We start from the raw sequence: 14,712 nt of genomic DNA on the forward strand, positions 1-14,712 counted from the left end.
CAACGTGAACTTTTCTCCCAGGACTCATTATTCCCAAAATGGGAAATCTTCCCTGAGATGGCAGCAACCTTGGTCAGCATACAGTTTGAAAATGGACTCCAGACTGGAACCTTGCCTCATCTCAGCTGAAGGTATATTTTCCGGCTATATTAATAGTGGAGGTAGACTTTCTCTAATGAGCTGTCCTGCTCCAAGGCCCAAATCAACCGCCTCTCTTCCAGTTAGATTAGAATCGAATTCTCCAGAGACTGGCACCCACGTCTTCTCTTTAAATCAACTGAAACACATTGCCACCATTGACAATATCACCAAAAAGGAATTGGAGCGTCAAGAAGAACTTCAGAGGCAAGAGAAGAAAAGGCTGAAGCTGCTTGTGCAAGCCAGCCTGAGTCAGAAAATAGAGGCGTTTCTGAGCAAACTCAACCATGAGGACAAGAAAGCAAAGAGAACCGATGACCCCTGGGAGTGACAGATTAGAAATCTTTTCACCCACTCTGTATGCAGCAAGTATTTATTTCTTGTTTTTTTAAACTACAACTGCTATGTAAACAAGCTTTTTTTGGAAGGAGCACCTTCCCATAAAATAGTTCTGTGTAACACAAATGCTTCTTTTTACAGTATATTTCTTTAATAAACATAAAAAGTATTGAAGAACACTGTTTCGTTACAGTGAATTTTACATTAGAGTGAAAGTACAGTATGTAGCATACAAGTACATCAAGATATACCTTGAGGAAACAGAATCTAGAATTTGGTGTAACCTAAAAATAATTGGTCAAAAAGGTAAGGTTTAGAGGTCTATAACTGTTCAACAGACAGTATTGTAGTTTTCAAACAAATTCCAATTACTGTATTTCTGGAAAAATATTGCAATTTTCTTGAGTATTTTTAAATTCTCTATCAATTGAATAATAAAAATAATGCTGTATTTTATGCATCTAAAAAGTGAAAATATGTAATGTTACTAAATCCTTAAGAATCGGATAGACAAGATCCTTGGGTACGTTTCTTGCAATCAAAATTAGTTCTTAAATATTTCAATGCCTTGCCTTTGCTATCATCTGATATAACACCTGTTATGTGGACTAAGCAGCAGACACACATATAGCCCCTTCATAACATATACTGAAAATGAATTCCTCAAATCTCATTCCTCATTCACTCCCCTTCAAAGAATAATGCAATTTATTTTAAAGATGCTATACCTGCATTTGTTGTTAAGCTCGAATTTGAGATATATTCAAGAAAACAGAGAGGATATGTTAATCATTGTCATTACGTTCTTGCTTAACAACCCATATACAGTACATGGATGATACTGTAAATGTCATACCTGCATTTTACAACAGGGGTCCTGGTGAGACATTTTTAACTACAATAAATTAATAAAAGATTTTAAATACATATTTGATAGATTATAGATCCATCCGCACAGTTTCTAACCACTTTATCCAATTCAGGGTCACGTGGGAGTCAGAGTTTATCACGGCAAGCAACAGGCTAAACACAGGCATGCAGTCCTTTGCAGGGTGCACACTGACACAAATACACACGCCAGGGCAACTTTTCCCAGAAGCCAGTTCTACCAGAATGTCTTTGGATTTTGGGAGGAAAGTAGAGCACCAGGAGGAAACCCAAGCAAATAAGGGAAGAACATACAAACTCTACACAGAATTGAATCCAGGGCTCTGTGCTGTGAGGCAACAATGCGAATCACTGCTCCACCACACATTTTTATTCATCATTCAGAATAAAAATTAGAATACTATCAGCCCTTAAGGACCAAAACTGATCAAACTGAACAAATTACTTGCTTACTTGATCAATAATTTACAAGTGTTCCTAAAGCCTACATGATGGCAAAAATTGTAATAAAAAAATCAATGGATGGATCATTAGAATGACAGGTAACTACTTTTGCCTTTGGGTTTAATATTTGAATATCTTAGTCTATTAAAAAGCCAATTAAATGTTGCCAGGCCTTTTAATTTAACATATGCAAGGGTGTAGTTCTCACTCATGCACAGCAAACCAGACATTCAGTGTCCACTACATTTACACAAATATTTACATGTTATATACATGAAGACAAAAGATTGTTGCAGATATATAGCATCATAAAAGGAGGACTGAATTAAACAAATCGTTACCTTCAAACAAAACCACAAAGGTTTGAATGTGGAAAGTGTAAGTAACACCCATGGTAGATTGAAACTATGCTGTGAAAACGAACATTGCTAAAAGCCCATAGGAAGCTGCAAGATGTTTCTTCGGATCCAAAAGAGAGCTGGTTTAAAGTATCCGCCCCTTCTTCTTCAGGTTGAGCAGGACCTTGTGTCCTGGAGTCTGCATGAACAGGGACTGGTATTCTATCCATCTTGCTGTGTGGGAGAGCGCCTTGTCTGCACACACATATACAGTACAATCAGTCACAAGGTGGTCAAAACTTTCTATACATCAGTCATCACACTGATCAAGAAGGATTTTAAACTACAATACACAGTAAAACTGTACCATAAATCCATAAAAATAAGTCCCCAAAAACCTCAGCAATTAACACAGAAAAAAATATAAGTGTCAGGGTCTGAGCTTCACATACAGTACCATTTTAAAAAAAAGCTGCACAAGGAAATTACTTTTCATTCTTTTTCATTGTAATCCCTAGATTCACAAATACAGTATGCTGGTATCAACCAAAGTGGCAACTGTTTTTGATTGTACATTAAGTAAAATATTTTGATTGTATAGTAAGTAAAATATTTAGTAAAAACTAAATATGTGAATAATTTCAGATTCTGTGGTTCATCAGCCCGGTTGTGTTCATAGATACCATGATCAACGGGTTTTACTACTGTTACATTTTTACCAATGTTGTATTCCTTTGCTGAGGACAATAAGTTGATGGGTAAAATGGTAATGATATATTAATTAACAGTTAATAAAAACATATTTTGTAATGAAATGCTTTGATTATTTATGTCTTCAATTATTGAGTCACATTCTAGGAAGGCAGGTTTGTTGTGGCTAAATAAGGGATATTTTTTAGGTCAGAAATCAATTTTATCTGCAGTTAAATTCTTAATTAGCTTTCAGTTTTGGTAAAGATGATAAGAACTTTAACCACATTCATTTGTCTCTATAGACTGCACTTTAACAATAGTTCTTTTGCCATTTTTGATTTTGTACATGTAGTGGGTACTTCCATAATTGTATTTCCCCCTAACATAGTATCTCCAAACTTTCAAATGGTACTGTATTTAAAGTGACAACGAGCCTTTCACTGTTAACAAATTAATTCAATTGACGGGTCCTAACATTAACAACAGTCACATAGCAGTAGCTGGTGCTTTTAAGTGTCTCACGTTGAGATTCTGACCTCACAAACTTATACTGATGATGATGAGGTGCAACTATAGCAAGAATCCTCAAGTTCTACCTGATCAAATAATATCTTTGTTTTTTTTCATTCAAGCCAATGTAAGAATATGAGATTTACAGAAGCACGAATGATGCAAGCTAGAAGCCCTCCAGGCAGGGGTTACTGTACCTTCAGACTCAATAGTGACTTGTGTGGGGAGGCACCGGGTGAGGTCTCCGTATTCCAGAATAATCAGGACTGAGGTCTCCTTTCCCACCTTATCAGAGCACATTATGGTCACCAAATTACAGAGGGAGTTCTTCTCCAGTACAGCCACTGTATCTCCCAATTGTTCCTGCAGGAGAGATGGGAAACTATCACAGGGGAGAGGATCCTATGCAATGAGTGACTGGCAAACTGACTAGTTTTTCTCTGGGCAGTTTTCACTTCCTCCATTTTCACCACCTTGTTATTTCCACAAGCTACTAGCTGGGAAGAACAGACTGCGTGCTGACAACAAATTAACTTACATAATATCTCTATTTGTCTACATAGAGCTATCTTTAATGGACATAACTGTATACAGTTTTCAGGTTGATCACCAAGTGCGGTCAATTCGCCTTATTTTCAATAAAAGATGAGAGCAATATTTAAAAGAAATATTCATTGCCAATATAGACCTACCTGCAAGGCAAGCCTTTTTCTTTTCACTTTTTACCCTAAAAACTACAAAACTGAACAATTTATCTCAAATATTTTCTCAATACAAGAAGTGTTTAATGAGAAGCATTTCAGACCTTTAACTTGTTTTGAGGCAAGTCAACTCGACATTACGCAGTAAGTGCAACATGCAATACATCTCCTGGAGAGCAAGAAGTAAAGATGTCACCCCACGGACTAAAACCAGACAGATTTTGTATCTATGCTCCTGCACACCAAGTGCCATATTGTGCTAACAACACGTATAGAATGGGACACTGGAATGCATGGTCTACCTGGAAGTATATTTCACAAACTAACATCAAAGCTACCCAATGTCCTTGACAACTTAGACAAGTATGCAGAGAATTGAAGTACCATGACCCCACAAAGACTATGAGAAGTGACCCCTTATTCTGTTCCCTTGTATGGACTTTTAATTGAGGCATTTGTGAGATATAGTACCTGTATCTGCTTGACCTGGTAGCTACGACCAGCAAATCCATTGAGGTGCTGGCTGAGGGAGCTAAGAAAGCCCAGAATGTCTGTTTGTAGGTTTTGCTTTGCCAGCTGTTCCAAAGGGATGAACGGAGGGATGTTGTGGCGATAGATCCTCAGGGTACGAGTCAAATCGATCTCCAGATTGTAGGAGTCCAGGTACAGACCCTCATAAGCAGTTGATAAAGAAAAACACAGTCCTCTGCCACTCCGAGTCTCTGTTATATCATAGCCACCTGAGACATTAAGATCAAAGACATTAGGATTAGAAGCTAATAGTCAAATTGTACTACCCAAGATAGCACACTGTTGGTCTAATTGATTTGCTCACTGAAATAGCTTTCTAATTTGCCTGGTAAAGCTTTTTTTTAATAATTAGTATGTATAAATAAAATTAATATAAATACAATTAATATTGTTAAAGAGTGTTTGCATGCTTTTTAAGAATATATAGATGCCTAAAAAGTAAACATTACTATCTAGTTGAATCTTTTTCTTAACTTGATCAAATGTATACCTTATCAAAAATATATTTACATGGATTTACATGGATGGGCTGAAGACAAGTGGCACTGTGTGGCATTGTCTATTTAAAAGGCAAAGCCACAAAGATCATACAGTGTAGTGTTAAGTAGTCAACTAGTGTTAGTCGATACAGTATGTGTGGAGAAATAGCTAAAAGTGGCGGTGCGTGTGCTTAATGATGGATGTCTGAGTACAAGTGCATACCTGCAGTATGTCAAACTGTTTTGCACATGTTTAAGATAATGGCCATATAGCTGTATGAGTACATACCTATGAGACGATGTATATCCAGAAAACTTTTCACTTGGGTCTGTCTGGCTTTTAGCAGGGACATGTTAACCTCAGGAATGGAATATTGTGTCTCTTCATCATCTTCTTCATTGCTGTCTTGTCCCTCTAGGTTCAATACTGCTGTCAACATCTGGAGCGACTGGGACACAAAACAACAGAACCGCAGAAAAGTTAACAATACTCACAGCTCAGTTAACCTAAACCTGCTAATACATAACTGTGTAAAGAACAGCGTTGGAAATACGTATTCAGAGACACTTACAGCATTCAAGCAAATATGATGCAGAACTACATTATGAAACACGAATCAGAAGATACAAGCGGAAACTAAAGTCCATTTAAAACTGAAAAAAGATGGTACTTATTTACACAAAGGGTTGTAGGAATATGGAACTAACAGCCCAGCCATATTATTGAGGCCAGGAGTATAGCTCCTTTAATAAATAATGAGATCTATGAATCTACCAAAACAAACAAGTTAGACAGGCCGGATGACATTCTCTCTTTTGAAACCGCAATCTTTCTGTTCTTACGAGAGCCCTAGCACCGATGTTTAGCTAGGTAGAGAGGAAGGGTTCCTCTCTAAGCCTATCACACTCACCATGGTGGAGTTGACCTTGGCTCTCAGCTGGTCCCTTTGAGCTCGCAGTCTCTGCACTGTGTCTCTCAGCTTCTTCACTCTGCTCTGCTTCTGCAAAGTCTGCTGCTGGTACTGGCTCAGCTTGACAGACTTCTCTTCCAAGACCTCCAGGTGAGTCAGCACACCTGATGAGATGACCAATTAAAACACTCATCCACTTTATTGGACAACAGCAAAGAGACAATCAGCGAAATGGATGGCCAATCAAATTAAATTCTCACCGGCTACAGGCCCGCAAATAATGAACTTTTTCCAGGTAAATAAATAATTACGTGAAAACTGGAATAAACTGGAATGAACACAGCATACTACAGTTCTCAAGGACCAAAAATGACCATCTGTCTTACCTAATTACATCTCATGCTCAGTTTTATATTTTAATTAATTTATCTTATAGGGAATACTTGCATATTTTACTTCTGCAATGTGACACGCTAAACACTAGAGATACTTATTAGGTTCTTGCGTTATCACCCTCTGTTCTACATGTTCCACATTTTCTGAAAACAGTCTGTATTCATTAACAGCATTTGGCTCAAATGTAAAGAAATCCAGCAAATTGAATGCGTTCTCACTCCTACGAAAACAAATACACCTGTGGCATCCTGCAATTTAAAAGCAGAAGAACTTGGAACAGGCAGGTTAGCAACTGCAGTTATAAGAGAATAAACTACGTTTTTCATGCTATAATAGGATTGACCAGCCCTTTGCATGAAGAGCTACAATCAAACTGGTTGAACAAACAGATCAAATTACCCGGTCAAGATCAAAGTCAAATTGTCTTTTATGGTTCAAACACTGTTTACTCATTTAGAGATTATTTGAAACATAAGCCAGAACAAACCACCATCTTACCAGAGCGGTGATTTAAATGAACAAATGACCAGTAGATCCCACATATGTCTTCCAAGATGTATATCAAACTGCTGGTTATTTTTTTTAGGATGGGTGGCATGTAGGTATTTAGAAAAATGTAGTTGCTTGTTTGGAGCACAGCTCAGACATTGCAGATTGAGACTGGGCGATTGGGTTAACTTGCTGTGACCTGCAGTATCCTGGTGCTGGCATACAAATGACTCAGCCCCTCTAAGGCTGGGTGAGCGTCATGCTGTGACCTTCATGTGTGCTTCAGTTTTCAGTGTCATCGCTAAGAGCCTTGTCAGGACCCCACTCTCCTGTGGGCACTGTGGAAGCAGCAGACTAAAAATGTGGATTATACACCCATCAGATTGGTAGGATTCTAATGTGTGTGTAGGTCAGGTAAAAAAAAAAGAAAGAGTGAACAATCTCACATTTAAAACATGAAATGCAGAGCTGAAACTATCCAATATCAAGCTTTTTGCAGATCCACTTCAAAAAGTTAGTGTTGGTGGCCAGAGTACAATAACTTCTTTATGCTGCACAATATCTTTAAAAATTTTAAAGATACTTAAAAACAATTAACTTTAAGGGGAACTGCAGTCCCAATTGCTCAGACTGTTTTTTAAATCTCTGTAAAAAAAATTGCTGTACTAGAAAAATTTGACCAATTTTGCATCAAATACAAAATCATGAACTTTGTGAAAGTACTGTAAGTTGCCATTATGAACTCACATTCAAGCTTCCACAAATTGTAATGTGATGCGGTCCTTCCTGCTCACTAGTCACTGTAATGACTAATGTAACCGATGTACAAGTGAATAAGTACAGGTTGTGTAGCAGATATTTCACTACAGAAATATTCTAACTTGATAATAAATAATTAGCATTTGTCAGCAAAACTATCTCAAAATCAAAGAGTAACATTTCTATTGGGTTAAAAGAGATGTATGCACAAGTCTGTTTGTTTACAATGTAATAAGGCTGCAACATGTCACAGGAAGTTTGGTTGCCTCATTCTGAATCGCATAATATGGCACTGCGTTTAGGAAACTACCTTGTCTGAGCATCTCTCTTGCTTCTTCCATTGTCTTGCTTCCCACAGGCCTGAGACACTGATTGCTCACAGTACTGCAAAGCAAATAAAGCATAATGAGTCACAGGGACACAGGAAACAGCAGAATCTCTTTCTTAATGATTTAATTTGAGAGTTATTTTCAGACTAGTGTTAAACTTGTCCTAGTTTTAGCCCTGACCACAATCCTGCCTCTAGAGTGTAACACTTAAGTCAACTTAAAGTTTTAATACTTAGGTTTATGAAAACTGTGCAGGGCATATATTTTTAATGTGTCTTATTGTGCATGGATCTGTAGTGTTGGAGTACAGTCTATTTTAAAATAAAACAAAAAGACTACATCTTATGCGGGTGACAGTTGGAGGGGAAGCAGGGGCAGAATGTGCTAAACTGTGATTATTTGTATCTTGCTACTTTTATATTGAATTGTAACAATTCAGAAGACTTAAAGCTTTACTGGAACATAAGTATTATTAGATTCAGCCTTCACGGGGCCTAAAATTTCTCACTTACATATGACATACAGTAGCAAGATATTACTGCTTGTCATTGTATACAATACATTGTATTGTATTTAGCTGTATTGTTTGTGCCTGTCCAGAACACTGTATTTAAGTTGTCAACGAGTGCATTTCATTACCTTGCACAAAACAAACAACTGCAACATTGTATAATTCTGGGGCACACGTGGAAAAAGAGATATATTTGTACTGTGTTCCACCAGTCAAACAGCAGTTATTGAAAAATTATGGGGGATATGTTAAGTCTTTAACTGAACAAGCCATCTGATTATGGCTAAAATTAAACTGCTCTAAGTTGAGAAATTAATTATTTAAATGTTACTTTTAAAACCTGCTGGTGGGATACTCTCCAGAATTACAGCATGAAAGCATAATCAAAACCTCAAGAAAAAATAAAATACCAGCTAAAGAGCGAGGTTTTCTTGCTCAGTTTAATATGAAAAAAAAAACAGAAACCTTACAAATGGGTGGAGGACATCCAGCCCATCTAGTTAATTTGGTTACAGCTGCTTCTTTAAGTTAAAAAACATTGTTTCTTTTAGCATCAGGGCCGAGTAGCCTGTTCCAACCTAATACAACGAGTTTTAAATGGGCTTCTCTGTTGTTTTCAATTGTGTCCTCTGCCTCCTGTTTCACTACAGACTTCTGCTAGGTTGACTTTATCAATGTCTTTGATGACTTGATTATAATAATACTGCAGATTATTGACATTAAAAATATATACCTATTTTCTGAACACACCTCTACACAATTGTAAAACCGATAGTGTTGTTGCTGTTCTGTATCTAAACAGAAAAACGGTGCTGGGATACATTCCTGCTACTGTATGTGTATGAGTTTGAGTTTGTGTCAACTATCACTGTACCGATGTCCAGCGCGTTTAAATGTTTTCTTGCTACTATGCGGATATATTTAACTTCGTATTAATTTAAGCGTGTACTGTAGTTCACCTGACATGTTTACGGCTCGCTAGAATGAATCCGTGCTTCCATGACGTTAGAATACATAATTTCATAAAGATTTGTTTTAAAATAAAACTAGTATTGCAAGATTTGCTACACAGCCAGCGGTTTCATTCATAATTCTGTGAAAATATTTTTGTAAAAAAGTCATTTTTAAACTACGTCTTATCACTTGATTTCTTTCTTAAAAAGATAACACCTCGCACAAAAAATACACGGTCATGACAATATAAACAGTTTAAAACGACAGAAACCGATATCGTTTGTGAGCTTTTTCATAAAGGCCAACAAAACCATAAAAAACCAACAGATGAAATAATGTAAAATGTATTACTTCTTACTGTATACGGTTATAACTACCACAAACAAAACGTCTTCTGTTTTCCTTCTCCACGGATGCAAATTAAAATTGGCGCTCTGACTGACAGCTCAACTTTCAAAAAGGCCCGGTGCGTGATGTCAATCCGGAAGGGGAAGGTACGGTAGTGACGTCACGCTATAGTACCAACAGGATTCCCTTCCTCTTGTCGTCATCCAATAATGGCAGCGCCGGTAGCCTGCACTGGGTCTCCCAGGTGTCTGGTGCAATACGTGGTGGTAAGAGCGGATCTGGTAAGGATATTGGCTTGGCCTCTGGGTGCAGTCATCACCCAGGCCTGCCATGCAGCTACCGCTGCCATACACTTGAACTACAATGACCCGGACACACAGGAGTACCTGGGCGAACTGGACAGCATGCACAAAGTGGTTCTGGAGGTGAGTTTGGTTTAGTTGCAAGTACTATCATCAATTATTGTTTTTAAATCTGAAAATGTTGCTAATGTGATGCAAAACAAACGCTACATCGATGTATACACATTTGTAATGATAGAATTTCTAAACGTGAAAATTAATTTGGCTTTAATGTAGGACAGCATTAAGCAGTTGCTTCGCTTACTGTACTTGCAATACCAAGTAATGGAAATGTCCTTTCGTTAGTATTGTGTATTGTAATTTTCACTAGCTTTTGCTGTCAGACAAGCATAAAAAAGAATGAGCCAGTGGCATGCTTTCAAATGACCTGACTGACATAAATCCTTGTTAAACTAGGACAAGTTGAGTGGGCCCTGTAGCACATCATTAGCATTTTTTTCACGTTAGTTTTGATGACTGAGGTATATACACAAAGAGAGAAGACACTAGATGGGGGTACTAAATACAGTAATTGCAAAGTGGTATATAATACAACCAGTTAAGGCCCTTCTAAAGAGTCTTGATTTGAAAGGGTTTAGGGAAGGTGACTCCAATATCCTTAGGGATATAGTTTCAGAGGTTTGGGGCATAACAGGAGAAGGCCTTGTCACCCATAGAGTGTAGACAGGCTTGGGGGACAGACAGGAGACCAGAATTAGAAGAGCGAAGGGAGTAGGAGAATAGTTCACACAGGTACTGAGGTGCCAAGCCACGCAGAGCCTTATAGGTGTGCATGGTGATTTTAAAGTTAACACGAAACCTGACAGGAAGCCAATGCAAGGACTCCAGGACAGGAGTAATGTGATAACTTGCACTAGACATTGGTCAGGATTCTGGCTACCGAATTCTTGACATACTGGAGCTTGTTCAATGTGGATTTAGAAACCCCAGCGAGTAGAGCGTTACAGTAGTCAGTTTGGTAGAAGACAAATGTGTTGATCAGCTTTTCTGCAACAGTTAGGAATAAAACAGGATGTAGTCTGGCAATATTTCTGAGGCAAAAGAATGACGTTTTGACAATATGTTGCACGCGTGGTTTGAATGTCAAGCCTGAATCAAATATCACTCCTAAGTTTTCCAGTTTTGACTGAATTTCAAGTACAGTACCATTCACAGGGTTACAACATTGGCTTTACAAAGTTGAAAGGGGGTGCCAATAAGCATGACTTCAGTCTTGACACAGAGTAGATTAAGGAAATTTCATCCATGTTTTTATGTCAGAGATGCGATTAGAGAGAATGGAGACAGCCACAAAAGTGTAAGGTTTGGTATAGATATAGATTTAAGTATCATTAGCATAGAAATTGTAGTTGAGGCCATGCAATCTTAAAAGCTGTCCAAGTGGAAACATAAATGCTGAACAGTAGAGGCCCCAGTATCAAGTCCTGAGGAACACCAGACTTAACGCGTCCAATTTATGAGCTAAATGCACCATGAGAGACAAAGTGACAGCAATCAGTGAAGTAAGATTTAAACCATTTAACAGCAGTGTGAGAAACGCCAGTCTCAAGATGAGAAAATAAGATGTCATGGTTCAAGAAGAATGAGGATAGAAAGAGAACCAGAATCAGAAGCTATTAGAAGACTGTTAGTGAATCTGACCAGGGCTGTTTCTGTGCTGTGAAGTTGTCAGAAACCAGATTGGAGAGGTTTGAAAAGGTTATTTGTAATGAGATGGTTTTTTTTTTAACTGATAAGATCACTTTATTAGCCATATACAATTTCTTGCATTAGGAATTTGTCTTTTTGCATACCCCATCTTGCTCTCTGTGAGACACACAGACAGGAAGAGAAGCTTGGGGTCAGAGCACAGGGTCAGCCATTTATATGGTGCCCCTGGAGCAGTTGAGGTTAAGGGCCTTGCTTAGGGGCCCAACAGAGAAGGATTCCCCTGCAGGCCGCGGGATACAAACTGGCAACCTTCCAGCCACAGGCACAGATCCTTAGCCACAGTGCCACCACTCTGCCCACTGAGTTGCAACAGCACGTTCTTCTGTAAAACACTTTGAGAAGCTACCATTAAAGGTGCTATATTAAATAAAGTTTTTTATTATTATATTAATATAGCAAGGGACTAGATGCAACACACAGAAATCCTTGCCACAATGTTCATGTAACACTACAAAACTATTTCTGAAACGACGAAGAGAACATATCCCCTTTTCAAAGATTTGCATGTTTGATTGTCATTCACCTATTTCGCCTCTCTTAACTGCATCTCGGACTTCTCCCCTGCAGGCTCCAGATGAAACTGCTCTCTCCAGCCTATCGGAAACGCTGAGTCAGAAGGGTGTGGCACACAAGCTGTGGGTGGAGCAGCCCGAAAACACACCCACCTGCCTGGCCTTGAAGCCATACCCGAAAGAGACTGTGCAGCCTCTTCTACGAAAGTTTAAACTCTTCAAGTGAGAGTGCTCCTGGAGGCACAACAAAGAGCTGGTATTAGCAATTGAGCACACTCCTCTAGTCCCATCTTGTGCTCTAATACCAAGAGACCAGGACTCCAGCCAAGCCCTGTCGGACTTCTAAAATAACAAGGAGTGAGCGTGTGCATGTAGCCACATTAGTCAAGAAAGAGCTGTGACTTAATGAAACATTTGTGCCGATAGGAATCAGCCCTATTATATTCAAATAAAAGCATTTGTAGCTATGTGATTCAGCTATTCAATTTCTGATCATTATCATACCAGTTAGTTTGGTTTACTTTATACTAGAGTGTTGTTTTCAGTGCCTCTCAATATATCAGACCAGTCATTCTGAATTAGAAATGTCTATTTAAAGTATGATCTTGCAAAAACAGTAATAATATCCACACTTACATTATTGGCCACTGGATTTTAAAAAAGTACTGGAACTTGAGACTTTTTGACAGCACTGTTATGTTAAGTCATTTTTGGGGGATTAAAATTTTTTTATTTGCTGCTATAGATAATAATATTTGAGGAAATCTTTAGGGATTAATTCAAACCTGTTTATAAATGTATTTTATTATTTTTTTCTATTTTACACCAGTGTTTACTCCTGCTGAAGCAATCTGTTTAATCCAGTTTCAAAGTTTTATTCTAGTTATCATCCTAATTAACAGTATCAACTTAGTTTTGCTTTTTTCTCACTGGACTTCTACTGGCTTCATCCAGCAAGACAGCTTTTATCTATCTGGGGCAGAATTTGACAGCTGACAGCAAACACAACACAACACATAACTAATATCTGAAGCCTGCAAATGAACAGGTAAAGGTATATTCCATGCTGAAAAAAAAAGACACAATGTTTTAATAATAATAATTCCTTTCACTTATATAGCGCTTTCCTGGACAGTCCACTCAAAGCACTTTACAGGTAATGGGAACTCCCCTCCACCACCACCAACGTGCAGCATCCGCCTGGACGATGTGGCAGCAGCCGTAGTGCGGCAGAACGCTCACCACACATCAGATATCAGTGGGGAGGAGAACAGAGTGGTGAAGCCAGTTCATACATCAGGATTATTAGAATGCCAGGATTGGTAAAGGCCAATGTGAAATGTATCCAGGATGTTCAGGTAACACCCCTACTCTTCAAGAAATACCCTGGGATGTTTAATAACCACAGAGAGTCAGAACCTCAGTTTTATGTCTCACCTGAAAGACGGCACCTTCTTACAGTATAGTGTCCCTGTCACTACACTGTGGCATTAGAACCCACACAAACCGTAGGGTGAGCGCCCCCTTACTGGCCCCACTAACACCTCTTCCAGCAGCAACCTTACATTTTCCCAGGAGGTCTCCCATCCAGGTACTGACCAGGCTCACAGCTGCTTAGCTTCAGTGGACTGCAAGTTGTGAGTTGCAGGGAGTCTCACCTGAAGAAGGCTCCACAGCCAAAACATTGTTTCTCTTTTCTTTTCAGCATTTTACCTGTTACTGAATAATATCTGGACTTGTATCATTTATATGGTACAATTCTTTACCTATTGTATAAGGTTTAACAGATGACACTTCCATTTTTTATGGAGAAACTATTCTTTTCATACATGGAGAACAGATTACTCCTCAAGCTAGTAAGATGTCCAAGGTAATGCTGGTTTGGTAACAGGTGTACTTGTGAACTTACCTTTGCCTGAAACGTCAAACATGCAAACATACAAGGGATCATGAAATTCCTTTTGACATTTAGCAGAGGGTGAGAATACCTTAAGCAGTACAGATTATGTACTACTATACACTGCCAATATTGGATGCCAATCTATTGAAATACAACAAAAAGGGGGCTATTACTATTTCCTTCTGTAATCCTCTGCTTTTTACAAAAAAAATAGTTTTGCTTACCTCTTCCCCTTTTTAGATGTCATGGGTAGTTTTTTTAATCGTCTATATTTGAAATCAGAATCTGAATGGTAAGATCAGTTCAGATTTGAATATACCTGAAGGTGTTTTGAATTTAGGGCATGGCAGCCTGATTGCTGCTCTCGTACCTGTCAGAGCCCAATTCATTTTGCGAAATGAGTCATGAGTCTGCGGTACCCCTCACAGGTTTCCTTCCGTTCCACGTTTTGAGCTATTTAACTTCCCCTC

The 14,712-nt window shown here is 38.4% G+C and overlaps 2 protein-coding genes across 2 annotated transcripts; one reads left to right on the top strand and one right to left on the bottom strand.

Annotated features, from left to right (window-relative positions):
* Window positions 1-495: 495 nt before the first annotated feature.
* cenpo (centromere protein O) lies at window positions 496-9,878 on the bottom strand. The gene is made up of 7 exons (XM_015343915.2): window positions 9,788-9,878; window positions 7,927-8,000; window positions 5,973-6,136; window positions 5,351-5,510; window positions 4,523-4,791; window positions 3,548-3,713; window positions 496-2,402 (listed from the first exon to the last, which is right to left on the bottom strand). The coding sequence occupies exons 2-7, from the start codon at window positions 7,955-7,957 to the stop codon at window positions 2,293-2,295; spliced, it is 900 nt and encodes a 299-aa protein (XP_015199401.2). The 5' UTR covers window positions 7,958-8,000; window positions 9,788-9,878; the 3' UTR covers window positions 496-2,292.
* Window positions 9,879-9,924: 46 nt separating this feature from the next.
* Window positions 9,925-12,814, top strand: ptrhd1 (peptidyl-tRNA hydrolase domain containing 1). The gene is made up of 2 exons (XM_006625681.3): window positions 9,925-10,183; window positions 12,398-12,814. The coding sequence occupies exons 1-2, from the start codon at window positions 9,968-9,970 to the stop codon at window positions 12,566-12,568; spliced, it is 387 nt and encodes a 128-aa protein (XP_006625744.1). The 5' UTR covers window positions 9,925-9,967; the 3' UTR covers window positions 12,569-12,814.
* Window positions 12,815-14,712: the final 1,898 nt, after the last annotated feature.

Source organism: Lepisosteus oculatus, chromosome 2, assembly GCF_040954835.1.
Source record: "Lepisosteus oculatus isolate fLepOcu1 chromosome 2, fLepOcu1.hap2, whole genome shotgun sequence".
Classification (NCBI taxonomy): domain Eukaryota; kingdom Metazoa; phylum Chordata; class Actinopteri; order Semionotiformes; family Lepisosteidae; genus Lepisosteus; species Lepisosteus oculatus.

Coding starts and splice junctions, on each gene's coding strand:
- ptrhd1 (XM_006625681.3), top strand. CDS start 9,968: ATGGCAGCGCCGGTAGCCTGCACTGGGTCTCCCAGGTGTCTGGTGCAA. Junction 10,184..12,397: donor TGCACAAAGTGGTTCTGGAG/GTGAGTTTGGTT, acceptor TCTCCCCTGCAG/GCTCCAGATGAAACTGCTCT.
- cenpo (XM_015343915.2), bottom strand. CDS start 7,957: ATGGAAGAAGCAAGAGAGATGCTCAGACAAG. Junction 6,137..7,926: donor AAGAGAGATGCTCAGACAAG/GTAGTTTCCTAA, acceptor TCATCTCATCAG/GTGTGCTGACTCACCTGGAG. Junction 2,403..3,547: donor AGTCACTATTGAGTCTGAAG/GTACAGTAACCC, acceptor ATGTGTGTGCAG/ACAAGGCGCTCTCCCACACA.